Source organism: Phalacrocorax aristotelis, chromosome 12 (genome assembly GCF_949628215.1).
Source record: "Phalacrocorax aristotelis chromosome 12, bGulAri2.1, whole genome shotgun sequence".
In the NCBI taxonomy this organism is placed as follows: domain Eukaryota; kingdom Metazoa; phylum Chordata; class Aves; order Suliformes; family Phalacrocoracidae; genus Phalacrocorax; species Phalacrocorax aristotelis.
In genome coordinates, this window is record NC_134287.1 from 7,043,862 (window position 1) to 7,061,024 (window position 17,163).

At 46.8% G+C, this 17,163-nt stretch overlaps 1 protein-coding gene across 10 annotated transcripts in view; it reads left to right on the top strand.

Annotated features, from left to right (window-relative positions):
* ENTPD1 (ectonucleoside triphosphate diphosphohydrolase 1) overlaps window positions 1-17,163 on the top strand; it is a 59,550-nt gene that overhangs the window by 37,724 nt on the left and 4,663 nt on the right. For 8 of the 10 annotated variants that reach the window (XM_075108067.1, XM_075108068.1, XM_075108069.1 and 5 more), the window contains 8 exons: window positions 11,052-11,185; window positions 11,584-11,701; window positions 12,960-13,110; window positions 13,759-13,918; window positions 14,543-14,779; window positions 15,310-15,570; window positions 16,638-16,757; window positions 16,956-17,093. In XM_075108067.1, the coding sequence (XP_074964168.1) occupies window positions 11,052-11,185; window positions 11,584-11,701; window positions 12,960-13,110; window positions 13,759-13,918; window positions 14,543-14,779; window positions 15,310-15,570; window positions 16,638-16,757; window positions 16,956-17,093 (1,319 nt within the window). Of the gene's footprint in view, window positions 1-8,300; window positions 8,385-11,051; window positions 11,186-11,583; window positions 11,702-12,959; window positions 13,111-13,758; window positions 13,919-14,542; window positions 14,780-15,309; window positions 15,571-16,637; window positions 16,758-16,955; window positions 17,094-17,163 lie in introns of those variants that run through there. The other 2 variants (XM_075108075.1, XM_075108077.1) reach the window with 2 other exon arrangements.

Consider the following 17,163-nt stretch of genomic DNA (forward strand, 5'->3'; position numbering starts at 1 on the left):
TGGTCAGAAGGATGGGTTGCTGTGACCACCCCTTGTCCTTGTTACCACTCTGCCCATGCTGCTTTATCCAAAATATTTCATGTTTGTATTTTGAACTATTTGAGGCAAAGACTTGGGGGAGGGAAGCAGGGCGAGAGGAGTAATGAAAGCATACAATTTGAAGGCCAAACTATGGTTTGATTATAAATGGGTTTCCTTTCCTGAGCCTAATTCTCCCTGGGATTCACTGCACGTCCTGGTAATAAGCAAACTGAACTTTAGAGATTAATAACATCCTGTGCCAGCTCATTCATCCAGCAAAACTCCTTTGCTGTTTTGTTCCATGTCTGCATGAGGCTCCAGCCCTTGCAAGATGCTCTTCTGACCATGAAAATTTAGATTCATATTTAACTTTTACTTTTTATTACCTTTGTAACTTCCAAAAAGTATTTCTTCTCTTATACTTGGTCAAGGTCTGCGCCCCACAACAGGCTTTCGTCCCAGGTTCCTTCCCATTGGTTGTCCCGAAAAATGCCACAGGGTAATTTGTTTCCTGCTATTTGAAATGGAAATTGTAGCAGCATGAGGAACAGAGCGTGATATTCATGCCAAATATCATGAGTTGAATTCTCCTCATGGTTTGTGGGAATCACAGTTATTAAAGCTGACCTCTGAGAAATCGGTATGTTTTTCTGCAAAGCCTAGACAGTGGATGCACTCCCCAGCAGGAGACAGAAACTATCCCAGCTGTTCCTTGTCCTGTGCTTTGCAATGAGGAACAGAGACACCAGTGCTGACAGCTGGAGGTAAGGGGGCAAATCTGGAAGTGTTTAACTAGACAGCTATCTTTTATGTGTGCTGGCTTAACCTTGGCTTACTGAAAAGAGGCAGCGGGACTGCTGCCCTGCCTGAATAGCAAAGGGCCTTTTGCTTCATCTGCTAGAATTAGTTGCGAAGGGAAGGTGCCTACAGTTTTCTTTGCTGCAAATGGGTACTACGCACGTTAAGGGAGGAAAAACTCACTGGGTACCTTGCAGGCCTGAGCTACCCTCCTCAACAAGAGCAAACACCTGTCCTGGAAATCACCCTTGCAAGGGGCAGCACAATCCAGGCATAGGCAAAATCTCAGGCACAGCTAAGCACTGCAGCCGTCCCCAGCGTATGCACTCACACATGTGGCTGCTGGGGCATGGGCATCATCTGCTCCTCTGCGTACACGGCCTCATCATGCAAGGGCTTTGCCAGTGACTCTGCTGATGCTACACCAGCCTGGAACAGTATTTGTACTTCTGCGGTCAGTCTCCGATGGTTTTTGGTCCTGAGTGGGAAGTGAAACTTCAGGACAAAAGCTGGTTGCTTTGCTGTGCAGAAATACTTGGGAAGTTCGGGTTCCTGCAGCAGCACAGGCGGCTGCTCGGTTTGCTTACATGCAGCACTTTGGGCAGCAGCATTGTTTTTTTGGAAGCTGGGGAAGTGAGCTTCTGAAAGCAGTAGTGTTGCTGAATGCACAAGGCGATCCCAGGAATCTGCAATTCAGCAAAAAACATCCTTGAGATGTGGTGAGGGGCTTGGCGGCCTCAGCACCTTTGAGGCAGGAGAGGTTGGCAGTGGAGAGGGCATATGAGCAAACTGGCGGCTAGTGGGGGAGCTATATTCTGACACCGTTGTAAGCACCGGGTGCTGAACGCGCTGTGGGTGGCAAGGGGTTTGGATGTGTTTTCTCTGTAGTCGTTCCTCCTGCAGAACCTCCTGTTGGGAGTAGCAGTGCTCAGGACTTTCTGTTTTCCAGGAAGTTTCTGAATCTGCTGACCCAACATGGGTATTGAAGGGGGGGAACTGTTGTTCTGGAGGCTATTTCCTCTCTTTTTTCCATGACAGATTCTACGCCCCCCTGGCGCACGTGGCTGGTGGGGCACAGGGGACGGTGGGCTGCACTGGGTTGGTGACGTGACTCTCACAATCTTCCTATTGCTGTCTTTAACATCAACAACAATAATTAGATAGTTACACACAATAGCTGCCTGGGGCTGAACTGGGAACAGGTGACCAAAGCGGGTGAAGGTTAGTGCTCGTTACCACCCAGGATGCTGGAGGCAGAGAAGGGCGTGACCATCCATACAGGGGTGAGGAAAGCTGATATGGTGGTAGATTTTAGTGAATGACAGGGTAATTCCACAAAGCCGAGGGTGTCCATCTCATAATTTTCAATGCATTATTTTCAGCACAAGGGAAAAGTATATTGGCCCCAATCTTGATAAAGAAACATTGCCATGAGAGTTACAAATTATTATACAAGTAATGCACACTTAATCTGTGTCAACAAATAGTCTAATAGCTCTTAAAAGAAGTAATTCCCCAAATTTAAAATACTTGAGTTGAATCAGCAGAATATTTAAAATAGCCAGATAGGAATGTTAATTGGAAGCAGCCTGTTCACTTATTCTATTCCTCAAAAGCTTTAATCCAACAGTTGAAAGTTATGCTAATTTGAAAAATAATAACACCTCTGAAAGATGCATATTTAGGGTGAAAAAAGAAAGCTGCAATTAATGCAAATTTAAAGTTGGAAAGTGTAGAAGGTGGTCAAAAGAAGCATAAGGGAAGTAGTATGGCCAGAGACTTAAGAAGAGCAAAGAAGAATTTAACAATATTGAGCACAAAGGAAGCCTAGCAGCACCCTTGGCCCATTGCAAGTCCACATGTTAGAACTATAAACAATAACAAAACTGAAAAAATGTCAGTGCTTGATACTTCTTTTTTCCCTGAAAGAAAAACAAATGTCTTCAAATCATGTGTTAGCCAAGTATATTCAAGCAATACCTTAGGTGATAAGCTGGGGAGGCAGGGGGAAGCTGTCTTGAGCTCACTGGATATTTTCTAATGAAACTTCAAGCTTTGTGGGTAATGGCAATAAATCTTCTCCGGTTAGAATATAGCTTTGATGGGTTGGTAGCAAATTAATACCAGAAGCTGCCTGGTAGGCGACTGATGTAACTGATAACAGTTGTTTCTTCTGATGTGAAAACCTCTTTGTGTGAATTCTGAAGAAAAGAGTACAAATAGGGTACAGGCTTAGAAGCACAGCAAAGATCATATAAATGTGAAAATTAATGTCTAAAGGTCACTCTGTCAGCAGTATCCTGCTACTTGGTTGTATTTGAGAATATTGAGTATCTCGGTCTGAAGGCTGGGATGTGAGCCAGAAGAATAACTTCCCGTAGAGAGACTATTTAATGAACGGGCATCGGGAAAGCTTTGGTGGGGACAGTGTATAACAGCAGGGAGAGGGGCTACGGTGCGGGGATGGGGGGCGGTGCGAGTGCCTTGCAGAGCAGGCGGCGAGGCTGAGCAGCGCACCCAGCACTGCCGGGCGCCGTGGGAAGGTCTCCGACAGGGGAATCCGCTCTGTGCACAGGGTGAGTGGGGGATCTGTTCGTGGGGCAGCCCAGGTTGCAGGGCTCCTGGGCCGGAACCCCCTGGACATCACCCCTCAGCAATAAACCCATGCTGCAGGGCCAGTGTAAGCAGGGCCATGGGCCTGCCCCGAGCACAAAGCCCCTCTGTGCCGCTGCTGGCTGTGCGGGCAGCTGGGGAAGGAGAGAAGGGGCCTGTGTGCTGCCCACTACTTTGTGTCCATCTTCTTGCTGCTGCAGCTCGGCTTTTGCAGCCTCTAGCACCCACCAGCTCTCCAGGATTGCCACATGCTTTTCTTTTTTCCAGGAAAACAGGGCTCCTCCAATGTGTCTTGTGCAATTTCCCAGGGTCGTTCCCCATCACAACGCTAAAAGCAGCAAGAGGATGAGGTGCTCCCACCCCAAGCAATGTTGTAGATATGGATAGTATATAGCACGGTGCTTGCTGTGGCTGAATGCAACCTGGAACTTTGTTGGGGGAAGGAGGGAGCAAATTTATTCAAATACATCTGTAACCCATGAGGAGCACATTCACATTGCATTGATCTTTGGTAACAGGATGGCTTTGAGTGCGTCATCTCCTTTTTGCTAACCCCCTGCCTTCTGAACAGAGGAAACAGAGCTGGGAGAAAGTCCAGGAGCCACCCCTGTCCTGAGGCAGGATCAGCTACCACAGCACTGGCAGACAGAGACTTAATTTGTCTGAAGGCAGCTAACACGTCTCCCTTGCTCTTCTCTTTTTAAACTAGAGAACCCAATTCCTTCAGTCTCTCTTCATAGGTCAAGTTCTTAGACTTCTGATCTTTCTTCTTGTTCCTTTCTGGAGTTTCTCCAAGTGGTCTATACCTTTCCTGAAAGGCAGTGTCCAAAACCGGGCATAGAACTTCATAGAAGGCTTTACCAGCGTTAGATGGAGGGAAGGTACTGCAAACTGCTATTGCTGCAAGAATGTTTTCTCTGGAAGTGCTATTTAACTGATTGCTCACCATGCTCTCTTTGGGTGGTGGCTATTTTCTAAACGTCATATTTGCTCTTATCCTTACTCACTTGAGTTGGGTGTTTCTCCAGGATCTCCCCTATTTAGCAAATTTATTTTGAACTCCAGTCCTATGTGTCAGTGTGCTTTTGCTCTCAACTTGGTATTACCACAAATATAGGCACACTCTTTACTCCATCTTCCAGCTCACCAGCACACACTCATGTGTGTGCACACGGCACAGACTAGTTCAAGCACTCTACCCGGCCAGAGATCACACCAATATTTAAGCCACTATCTTTGCCATAAGAATAATTAAAACTTGGAGCAGAGCCTCCCACATGTTCCATGTAACAGCTGTAGAAAATTGTGTAAAATCCTGATATGGAGCTTGAATTCTAATTTCAACATGTTCAGCGTCTTGCGCTGTGGTGAGATAGATTTAGGTCTGACCTCTTAAACCAAAGCAATTTGCTTACTGCATGTCACTGAATCACAGAATGGTGGGGGTTAGAAGGGGCCTCTGGAGATCATCTCATCCAACCCCCCTGCTTGAGCAGGCACCCCCAGAGCAGGGGCACAGGGACGCGTCCAGGCGGGGTGTGAATGTCTCCGGGGAAGGGACCCCACAGCCTCTCTGGGCAGCCTGTGCCCCTGCTCTGGCACCCGCACAGGGAAGGGTTTTTTTTTCACGTTCAGGTGGAACTTTCTGTGTTCCAGCTTGTGCCCGTTGCCCCTTGTCCTGTCATTGGGAGCTATGGAAGAGTCCGGCCCCATCCTCTTGACACCCACCCTTTAGACATTTATAAGCATTGACAAGATCGCGCTTCAGTCTTCTCTTCTCCAGGCTGAACACACCTAAGTCTCTCAGCCTTTCCTCATAAGGGAGATGCTCCAGTCCCCTGATCATCTTGGCAGCTCTCCGCTGGACTTGCTCAAGCAGTTCCCTGTCCTTCTTAAACTGGGGAGCCCAGAAATGGACACAGTACATAAGTATACACGAGTAGTACATACATATGCACTTGTATGTATATTCTAGGACAAACCTGAGCCTCTCACCAGCCTAAGAAAAGACTTTTCCAATATGTTGGCCTGAAACAGGTGGTTTACATTACTTTGCAGCAAAATCTTCCTAGGCAACTTGGACAAGAGCATGCTTGAATGCAAAAGGCAGATGAAGAATGAGTAAGAAGTCAGATGGGGACAGAGAAAATTTCAGAAAAGGGTTGATAAATGAAGCAGTGCAGCTCTTTTGAGTGTTTATGGACTCAGATGTTTGGTTACAGTGAGTCTGAGGGCAGGAGTGCCTTTTTAGGTAGTGTGGCTCCAAGGCTGATGCAAGTTCAGCAAACTCACTGCGTGTGCAATTCAGCCTGATAAACTTCATGACTACCAAAAAAATCTCATTTTCCCTCAGCAGGAGGATAATGTGCATCCCCTGCCATCCACCGTCAAGAACAGCAGCACTGACTGCTCTCATCCCTTTCCCTGCCATCACTGCCAGCAGAACTTCATAGACCTGAATTCCCGCTGTTAGTAAATGTGCACAGGCTGCATTGCCAGATCCCCCATCTACTGGCCTCTCTGCTGACCTGGATGATGTTCCTCTGCAAGCACCTGGCCTGACGGATGCTACTTCTGCCCAAGTTGCCCTCCCTGTGCCACAGAGCCCATCTGCCCAACCTGGGACCACAGATCTGCACAGGTGCTGGATGCATTCAGAGAGCTGAGGGATTCAGGCACCCTTCAGCCATGGGTTCCTGGCCTCTTTCAGCTGGCAGTCAGGCAGGCAAGATGTTGCTCCTTGCTTTAAAAATACGGTGGCATCTGACTCATTTCAATCCATACTGTTCCCAAGTTCTCAGTGTTCAAATATGCCTGTGTCCCTTTGTGATGGGTCATAATTCAGTGGCTTCTCAGCACTGCGCTGTGTCTCTCTGATACGTTTAAGTTCAGGAGCTCTGAAGACTATATGACCATTTGCTGAGCTACATAATTGCATGAGCATCCAGCAGCTCTCCCCCAAAGACTGGACGTGTGCTTAGGAAACCAGTTACTGGAGAGATTCCCAACAGACTGCGGCAGCAACGTGGGTGATCAGCAGCAGAGGTAGCTGCCAGCTGATGGGCAGGATTTATAGGACGCTGTCTTATTCTCTGTCGTCACTCCAAGCCTCATGGGCAGCAGGCAATGTCTTGGAACTCCCTTTGCTTACAGCATGCAGCAGGGCTAATTTAATTAAATATGATCAAATGTGGATTTGCTGGGATTGCATAGGAGAGGTGCTGGGTTGACTTAGCACTGGCTGCGATGGTAGATGATCATGTGTCTGAGGCAGTACAGGTCCCTGCCTTACTTCGTTTGGGCTGGGACTCTATCATCTCCTGGTGTAACAGGTACATTACTGTGCAAGGCTAGTCTCATTGCAGTTCTGGTCAGAATGCTTAACAAAAATAAAGCAGATCATTCTGTATGGAGAGAAGGGCTGCTGGACTGTTTAGATAGATGGAGAAGGCTGGAAAGACAAAAATCTGGAAAGGATCATTGCTTACAAGTTGGTGAAGAAAACAAATTCCAGGAGGATTGAGAGTTGCAAAAGTTTTGAGACAGGGGTGGAACAAAGACAGAGGGAATAGACTGGCAATAAATAAATTAAGGCTGAAAATGAGAATGTTTCTGACCACACAGAGGTGTGCTGGGAATGTAAAGGTGACGGTGGGAACTGCCACCGTCAGCGTGGCACTTGTGCAGTGGAAAAGTGATGGCCTTGCAGTACAGCCTCTTGTGATCCCTTCTGTAACGGGCTGAGCACGAGCATCCAAAGGAAAGAGCAAACAACTTTAGCTGTTGTGCTAAGCCAGAGTTTACAACATTATCTGTATATATTAGAGATGATGGGTGATAATAAGGTTATCTGAACTGAGCATGGCTTTGGACTACGCACATCATCTCTCCTTTTCTGCTTGACAATCCTAATTCCAGTCCTTAAGCCAGCCCTAGCCTCTCCTTATTGCATCTCTAAAAGCAGCTGGTTGCCTTTTAGCAGCTGGGTTCCTTTCAACATTTGTTGCTAAGCTTGTTTGTTGAGAAAGCAGTTGGTCAGCCTTGGCTGTGAGTGACATCTCCTGGCGTGCAGAGCTGCCAGTGACTTAGCGTGATGTCAGCTGGAGGAGCAGATTCCTATTGATCTTGAGGATCTGGAAGACTGGGGACAACTCTGTTTCCTTGCCTTCACACAGAGCTGCCTTCCATGCTGGTGTGGTCCTTCCTGGGTTATTCACTGACAGCAACAGGGTTTCTGCAGCAAAACTGCTGTTAGCTGGAGTGGCTGCCAACAGTCATTCTCAGCTGATAGCTAACTCAGAGACAGAAAAGATATTGATCTAGTACCCTGTTTGTGTTCTGGGACCTGCACCAATCTCTGGATTGGACCAGCAGTAGCCCCTTCAAATAACCAAAGAGACCAAAATTAGAAAGAGAGAGAGATGCCTGAGCAGCTGGGCTGTGCTCCAACATCTGGAAAGTGCTTGATGCCTGTGCAGGTGGGCAGGGCTCCAGCACCAGGGCAGCTCTGAGCTTTGGGGTGGGGAAGAAGAAAAGCAATGTCATTTCTATGCCTACTTATGGCCTTATGTGATGTTTTTATCACCATTTACAGTGGGCAGTATGAGAGAAGGAGCAGAGAGCTGTCTCTGGGTTCTGGCTGGGCACAGAGACAGAGGATCATGCCTGCTTAATCTTTAGCTGAGGAAAACTGCTAGTGGAAGAAAAGTCCTGGGTCCTGGCAATCAGAGGTGCTCGAGGGTCAAGTACTGCCCCAGTGGGCGGGGGATGAGGAGTGTTTGCACAGCATTCAGTAACATGAACTTGGGGCCATGTCACTGGAGGCATGGTGGGGTCACGTCACGCAGTTAGTCACTGCAGAACCTGCAGTTATGCCTAGAGCTTAAGGAGGTAACCGAGTGTGCAGAAGAGGGAACTTGCTCAAATACCTTACCTTTCTGAGCAAATTTCAGGTCAGTTTTATTTTCACTACATTGAATACTTTATTTGGATTTGCAGTGTTGTGGTTTGGTTTTGGTGTTTGTTTTTTTTAAGTAATCATGTATTCAAGTCTGTGCACTTTGAGTGCTATTTGGAAGGCCATTGCTTTGCTAGGCCACCTTCTGGACTATGCTTATCATTTTGTACCTGGTCTTGTACGAAGCATTTCAACAAAATGCTGCTTGGTAGCATTAGAGTTCATAAAGATGGAGGCCCTGGTATGGGATACAGCAACAAAATGGCATATCTGTAACCCCCAGAGTCCTAAAAAGTACTCACGATACTGAGCTAAAAATTCAGGCAAAGGTCATGTTTGGGGTTAAGGAAATAACATTCCTTGGGAAAAAAATTACTAATCTCAGATCACAGGTGGGATGCAGGCAATTATCATCATGCCTCTGCCTACAGACAAGGGATTTCTACAGCTGTCTCTTGGGGTGGTCCATTACAGTGAGAAAATTGCTCCTGCTTTACTGCTACTTTCAGAGTGTGGCTGCTGAAAAGGTACCACAACAGGCAACACCCATCACAACAGGAAGTTTGCATCCTTTCTAAGATTTTCAAAGTCACCCATCTCTCATTCCTATGACAGTAAACACCCAACAAAGCTGTTAGTGTCTGCCTCTAGGCAAGATCTCAGAGTAAGGGTGGCAATAATTACGTGAATGTGCTGTGCAACTGTCAGCAGCAGTTTCAGTTTTCAGCATGCAAGCTTCATATCCATACAGTGCATCTAATTTTACATTATAGCATCTGTTTTTATTCATTTTTCTAGTGTTAAAATAATTTTTGTTCAACAGACATGCTCAGCGCTGTCATAACCTGAGCCAACTACTCTCTCCAATAAGAAGAGAAATCTCCCAGCTGTCATGCTTTGCTGTTTCTAATCACTTCAAGGCATGAGTCTGGGGCCATTTTTGAATAAAGCTGTATAAAATGCATTTTTACCTCCTACTGTCTGGTATGTGCACTAGACTGTTTTTTTAAGCTGCATTCTTGGAGATATTGGCAAGCATGCTGTGCCTCTAACAGGCACTCACAGAATGCGAATATAATAAGCTTCCAAATTTCACAGTTAGCCTCAGCAGATTTACACATGAGCGCGATGAGAGGGAGCACAGAGCTCCAGGTCAGCGTAGCTTTCCAACGGACCTGTCTGTGGGAAGATCTTCAAAAGAAGTTCTCTTGGCACTTTTAGGTTCCATTTTCTCTAGGTAGGTTGGAAGACATTATTTGTCTACAGTTAGAGATTTCCAGAGGTTCATTGTTTCTTTCCACTCGGGCCAAGTTCTGGAAATAACTCTAGGATTTGCAGTCACTTGTAAGTCTGGGTAACACTTTGTATAGCTCTGGTGCCTGGGACCACCTTTCCCGTGAAACCAAAATGGTTATAAGATGACCCCGATGAGAACTTGAATGCTTTTCATATGGATTTGGAGCATTGAGCCAGTATCACCTCGGGGCTGGAGAATGACCTCTGGAACTCCAGTTTTGGCATGGAGATGCAGAGCAGGTTCAGTCACCTTACCTTCTTGGAGCAAGATAATTGATGTGGTTGCCTGCAGAGAGGTATTGTCAACCTGGATAACCCATAATGTATCTCTAAAGATCTTCTAGAGTGTTTGTGTATAAAAAGAAGAGAAATTAGTACCCGTGTGAGCAGTCAGACAATCAGTGCTTTTCAATATGGAGCATCAGTGTAGCTAGAAATGGATTTCATATTGTAGCGGGAGCAGGTATGTCCCCTAGAGTGCCAGAGCTATTTTTCCATTTTAAGTGTTGAATTTACAGCTAGGTTATAAATCTGGAAAACGCTTTTGCTGGTACCCTTTCTAGAGCTTCGTGTTGTAAGATGGTATTTTATTAAACAATACCAAAACTGGCTGAGGCTAAGTTGTGAAGTGAGATCTCCACCATGGGATATATGAAGAAGAATCCAAAGAAGGAAAATATAGAATAAAGCATCGTGCTAGCCACTACAATATGCAGTTATATGTATATTGGTTCTGGAAGCTCAAATGCCATATTGGTTGTGAATTATTTCCATCAGCTAAAAATGGCTTTTTTTTACAGAATTCTACAGATAACAATGTATTTTAAGCCACAAAAATCTTCATCTGTTAAATAGGTCATACCAAATATAACAGCAACAGTTAAGGAATCGGTCTGGTACAATGTCACAGGGGTTAAAGCTTTGGGTTTCACAAGGTTACACTGTTTATATATTAGCAGTCTGTTCTTTCAGCTTCTCAAGGATTATTAAGGCAAATGCAGAGCTATAGAAGAAGCTGGTGTTTGCCCCATACAGATGCTTTTGCTATACAGTTGCTCAGCCACCTGCAGGTATCTTAAGGACAAGCTAACCATAAGCTGCATCTTGAAGTCTTCCTTCATCATAACCTGGCACAGGGCAGCCCATGGAGATGTGGCACAGCCCAAGACAGCAGACCTGTAGGACACCAGGGCTGAGCTCTGCCTCTGAGAAATCCCACATGATGACATGGAGCAGGAGATGGGAGCAGGGATGGGCAAAGGCAGATGTTTCCTAGTGAAAAGAAACTACAGAAACATGCCTGAAGACGTTTGCGGTGTGAGGTCAGATGGGCTACTGGGATACTAACATCCTTTTTCTGCTCTAGTCACAGGTACCAAACCAAAGATGTCCTGGACAAGAAAGATTCTAGTCATCCTGGGATTCCTCTCTACTTTGGCTGTAATTGCTTTAATTGCTGTAGCAGTGACCCAAAACAAGCCACTTCCGAAGAATATTAAGGTATTACAAGCCGGGACTCTTTCAGGAAAACAATCCAACCTGGGGTTAGGCATGCATTGTGCTCCAGAACATGTTGATGCCCTTGCCAGGTCTGGCTAACCTCTCTTTCTGGCTCCATGGACCTCAACATCTCATTTTACATCTTCATGGTAAAAACAGATATGGCACCACAGGAGATCATCTCCTAAGTAATCAGTCCCAATTTTGCTGCTTCTCTGCTCTTCTATCCTTTGATGGAAACTTTGCACTGAAGCACTGCTGAGAAGAGTAATGACACAGCACGTCCCCACAGCTGCCAGATAGGCTGCTCTTTCCTGGTCCCCCCGCATGTGGAGACCAGCGCACAGGGTGTCTGGTTCGGTGCCTCAGGTGCAATGACGGTTCTGTTTTGCCCACAGTATGGGATTGTGCTGGATGCGGGGTCGTCCCACACTAACCTGTATGTGTACGAGTGGCCAGCAGAGAAGGAGAATGACACTGGGGTGGTGCAGCAGGTGGAGGTGTGTAAAGTTGAAGGTAAGAGGAGAAAAGGGAGCTGTGGAAGGGGCACAGGATGAAGAAGAGATAATGCAACCAAAGGGTGGGGGAGGAGAAAGCTGGAGGAAGAGGCCAAGAGTAAAGAGAGTGTTACATCTGTGAGCTAATGTATATCCCACCGCTTCCCATAGGGAGCTGTATGTGCCTGGGGGGAAAGCTGGATCCACTTTTTCCTTTATTTTTAGGATGCTTAGAAGTGAGCGCTTTTTGGAGAAAACTACACCAAAGAATGTACTTAAATAAAACGTCTGTATGCGCCCTTGCTGAAGTGCCGATGAACATCAGGCAGCGAGAGGGGAGGGCATCGTTTCCTCTTTTTCAAGGCTTCTGTGCAAGCTAGGCACTGGGCTTGTGGGCCGGGGTTGCTCAACTTATGCATGGCATGGTTTACTTTCTTTATGCTATTTAATTGCTCTGTAGATATTGTGTTGTTTAGGAGGGCATAAGTGAAGCCCAAGGATGCACATGACAAGGAACAGAGCAGACCATCATGGATCGCTGTGCTCTGGGGAGAGGAGAGGTGTTGTCAGAGCCTGCCTGGGGTCTTTTCAGACCTGTCTGCAGCACAGGGGACAGCCACACTGTTATCAAGATGCCAAGAGAGGTGCTCAGTGCTGCTGTGTGCCATGCCACAAGCAGCATGCTGAGCATACAGCAACCTGGAGTAAACACAGAGCGGGCATCACTGCTGCCTGTGCAGGCATCGGTCCTGGGGCCGTCCGTTCACCAGGGGACACATGGCAGGGAGGGACAATTACTTTTTCTTTGGGTCAGCATGAAAACAGATAGCTGCAAAACACTCAGTGTTGTAGTGTGAGCGTACAATACACAAACAAATGACAGCATCTTCCCCCAGAGGGCCCCGTGTAGTGAAGCATCAGGGATTTTCAGGAGCAAATTCAGGGCACTCCCAGGCAGAAGCAAAAATGAGTCTGCTTCTCAGAGATGAGTCTGCTTCTTTTAATATGTCCAGGACATACTAAGCAAATGATCTGTCTCACTGCAGCCTTCACTGCTAGTTCATAGCCTGCTTCGCAGAGAACGAACGGCAGATGCTGGGTGCCGTGGCCATCCCCATGTGCATTGGGCTTAGCTGATGCTGTAGGATTTCTAAAACTCCCTAGATATGGGGTGGTTGAATCTGATGTTGCTGCCTGTGGTTTAACATGATTGCTCATGACAGCGCTCTGGGATTATGCTTGGAGTTTGAGCAATGAAGTGTCCTTGTTTCTTGCAGGCCCTGGGATCTCAGGTTACTCCAATGCCACGGAGATGGCAGGTCCCTCTCTGGCAAAGTGCCTACAACAAGCAGAAGCGGTGATTCCCTCAAAGCAGCATCAAGAGACACCTGTCTACCTCGGAGCAACTGCCGGCATGCGCCTTCTCAGGTACTGCAGGGCTTGTCCCCTTTTCCTGCAGCACTGTGCCTGGGACTGCCATGGATGGTCAGTGGGGTCCTCTTGGGAAAAGTCCTTGGAAATGCTGCCAGTTCACGCTTTGCTCAGATGCCCTTTTCTGCCACTGGCCTCTCTGAACCCGGAGCCTCCCTGGGCTCTTCCCCTGCTTGCCCAGCAGGTCCATTTCCAGCACCTGCATGCAGTGCAGAGACTCCAGTGCCCAAGCTGATGCTCAGGAGATGCTCAGACATCCCCCACTGTCTGGTATTAGGCCTGACCCAGGATTTTTTAGCCCCACCATGTTGCAACTCCCCACATAACTTGACTCAGCCCGAGACCATCAGAGCTAAGGTAACTTTATAATCATATCATCCTTTACTTTTATTTGTGATTTTGATGGGGGTGCCCCAGACCTCTTGCCTGGCTGGGACAGCAAGCTGATCTTATGTATGTATTGCCTGGGAAATCTCCCTGGGGATACCAAAGGGCACGGATTTCTTCTGTAATGGTGATGGCAAAGAGTGTTCTGTTATAATTAATGCTTGGTGGGCACTTGCAGCCTGCCTACTCAGAATAAAGCCCATAGGCTGCAGAGAGCTGTCACCCAGAGTCACTCCATCCTTTCTTCCATTCATCCAGCTTGGAGAATAAAAATGCAGCTGACAAAGTATTGTCCTCAGTAGAGAAGACGCTACGTTCAACTCCCTTCAACTTCCAGGGTGCCAGAATCATCAGTGGTCAGGAAGAAGGAGCCTATGGATGGATCACCATTAACTACCTGCTGGGCAATTTCAAGCAGGTACTGTATCAACGGGAAGTCCATATTTGAATCATCGTCTCGCGGCACTTTGTAAATCATGCCTTGCAGGAGGGTGTCGCAGGCACTATCTTCCCTTGTAAGCCAGTTACCAGAGATCAGGAAGCTGCACATCATGCCTCAGCAATTACTGTGAGTATATCCTGATACCAGTGAGTATCAGGGTGTACCACTGTAGTCAGGCTTAAAGCATTGCAATAAAATGTTTCAATAACTTTGCTTGGGTTTAGCATGCCCCTCACTTCCTGATCTAAAATATTTTTGTGCCCGCAAAGTTTGGCAATAATTCTTTACTACTGAGCTTATAAATCATCTGGGAGCTGAAATAGAAAGTTGGCTGGTTTTCCTCATAAGAGTTATATTAGATTTAATATTCTTAGTCCTCCTGCAAACACTCAGACATGATCCATCTTTTGCTTTTCTGAGCCTGCATCTTTCTTGTGTCTTGTTCCAGCTCTCATGCCCCCCTCCGTGTCTTCCTGACTTTCCTGTGTTCTGTGCTTCTGCTTCTCTCCTCATAGGTCTTTCTCTTTTTTATTTGCTCCCAAATGAATCTTTTCCGTGCCTGATGTATCTGTCTTACTTTGATTTATTTTTTTTTTAAAGTCTGGCTGGACAAAACTACTACATTCTCTAAAATCCATAAGTGAGACTTCAGGAGCACTAGACCTCGGAGGAGCATCAACACAGATTACCTTTGTACCAAATGAACACTATTCTGAGTCCTTAGAGAACCTGCTCTACTTCCGTCTCTATGGCAAGGATTACCTAGTGTACACGCACAGCTTTCTCTGCTATGGGAAGGACCAGGCTCTGCAAAAGAAACTGGCCAGGGACATACAGGCAAGTACATCTGTGATTGCAGGTGAAGATCCTGGACCCTCCTAGCTTTGACATACTGGTGCTGTAAAAGTTGCTGTGTCCCAGCTAAAAATCTCATCCCTTAGTCTGGGTTTGGGAAATGTCATTGTCCTCCATAAAGACCGGGCAAATGCCGAAAGAGACGACAGTCAACATTTTCAAAAATCCTACCAATCTGAGGTGCCTTGATTCCTGGGCATGGGATAGCAGGATTACTCTGCTTAACTGAGGTACTCAGGGGAGGTGATTCTCTGAGAATCCCAAATCAACAACAGCTTCCCAAAATGTGGCTGAAAGGAGTTTGCCCAGAGTCCTACAGAGAGGCTGTGGCAGCACCCACGTCTCCCAAATCACGGCCAATGCCTTAAACCATCCTCATCACTTTGACCCAATGTGTGTATCTTGGTGTGATGTACTGTGACAAGTGCCTTGCAGCCACCCTTCCTTGTGGATGTTTTCCAGGGTGTTACTCTAGAGTGAAGTTTAACAGCTTGGGTGGATTTTACTTTCAGACCGTGGAGAACAGCAGCCTCCTTGATCCATGCTTTCACCAGGGGTATCAGAGGACAATAAATATAAATGAGCTCTTCAAAAACCCTTGTACATCAGCCGAGAAAAAGCAATTCCCTTTCAGCCAGCTCTACATACAGGGAGAGGGGGATTATCAAAAGTGTCGAGGAAACATCCAGACACTCTTTAATAAAAGTGGTTGCCCTTACTCCAGTTGCTCCTTCAATGGGATATACCTACCTCCATTACAAGGGGATTTTGGGGTAAGTCTTCACATTCTTCAACTCTCTATTACCCAGAATATGAGAAGAGCAGAAACTCAGAGTAATGCTAGAGTGTATTCTCCCTGGCTGGGACAAGAAATCATTTACAAGATGGCTTTTTGGACATGTAACTACAAAAGTAGTGCTGCACTTGCTGTGAGGATAGCACACCTAAGAGCAACCCCAGTAAATACTGACGTACCAGTACTGCACTGTTCTTGTTCTAACCTATCTCCTGTAGGTGTCTCCTTGGGGAGCTCCAATTACTCATTCATTTTGCAGGCAGTCTTTCCTGATGGCCATCACCAGAGGCAGGAGAACCTGCTGCAGGCCATGCATGATGCACTGGTCCTGCAGACCTTGTCTCCTGGGGTCAATGGTGGTTCCAGATCTGAAATTGATCCAGAGTGTGTGAGCACTACTGAAACCAATCGGCTCACCTGTCTGCTTACCAGATGTGAGGAGGAGACAGTGCACTCTCTGAACACATCAAGGGTGACACCACACTGAGCATCAGTCCTAGAGCAACAAGAATTCAGTAGCTGTGAGGCTTTCTAGGGGAACTGTTAATACTCCCCTGCCCTGCTCATAAACTGTCCCCTACCTATCAGCTATTGGCCATGGTCAGAAATGGGTTTTCTGGACTTTGGATTTTATGCTGGGGCTGTGTACAGTCCTTTCAGGCCATCACCTCTGCTGTTTGTGGAGGAATTGGCTGCAATCTCATTCAGTTGCCAAAATGGGATCACGGTTGTGATGCCAAGCAGTGTTCACCGTGTGCCACTCTGGCACCAGTGCGTAGAGGAGAGGGATTTACTGAAGTTCTTCAGGATACTGTGGTCAGTGAAGTTCCTACTTCCACCTTCATTTTGGAGTCCTTACCTCTCATCAGCTCTGAGGGGTGTCTCAAAATGACATTCTTCTTGAAAATATATCTACTTGTGTGTGTGTGTGGTGTTGCTTCTTATATTTCTCTATCTGTATATAAAACCATTTTCTTCTGTGGAATTTCCACTGTCCTGCTCATGCTGAGGCCCGGTCATGTTAAAATATTCTTTCTCCTTCAGGCTTTTTCTGCTTTCTACTTTGTGATGAACTTTTTGAACCTGACCCATGAACAAAGCCCCATTGCCCTGGACAAAGTGGCCAGCACCATTGAGAGCTTCTGTGCCCGGCCTTGGCATGAGGTAAGCAGTGCTTGTGGCAGTGGGCTGGGGCTGCTGGGTGGCAAGAGCGGCTGATGTTTTTCTGTAGGATAAATAGTTGGGGGTAACTTCCAAGGCAAGAGGGGAAAGATCCCCCCAACACCTGCAGTGGATGCTCAGGCACAAGCTGGAGCAGCGGGAAGCTGTGTTTAACAGCCTGGCGACTTCCTCCTTCCCTAGGTGAAGACAACATACCACCAAATAAAAGAAAAGTACTTGAGTGAATATTGCTTCTCTGGAGCCTACATCCTCTCTCTCCTGGAAGATGGCTACAAATTCACTGAAAAGAACTGGCAAAGGATCCACTTCCTTGGAAAGGTGTGTTTTGTGGTGGGGAGGGCTCTACCCCAGCAGCTAACTACAATCTCTGCTGCACAGCCTGGACCTT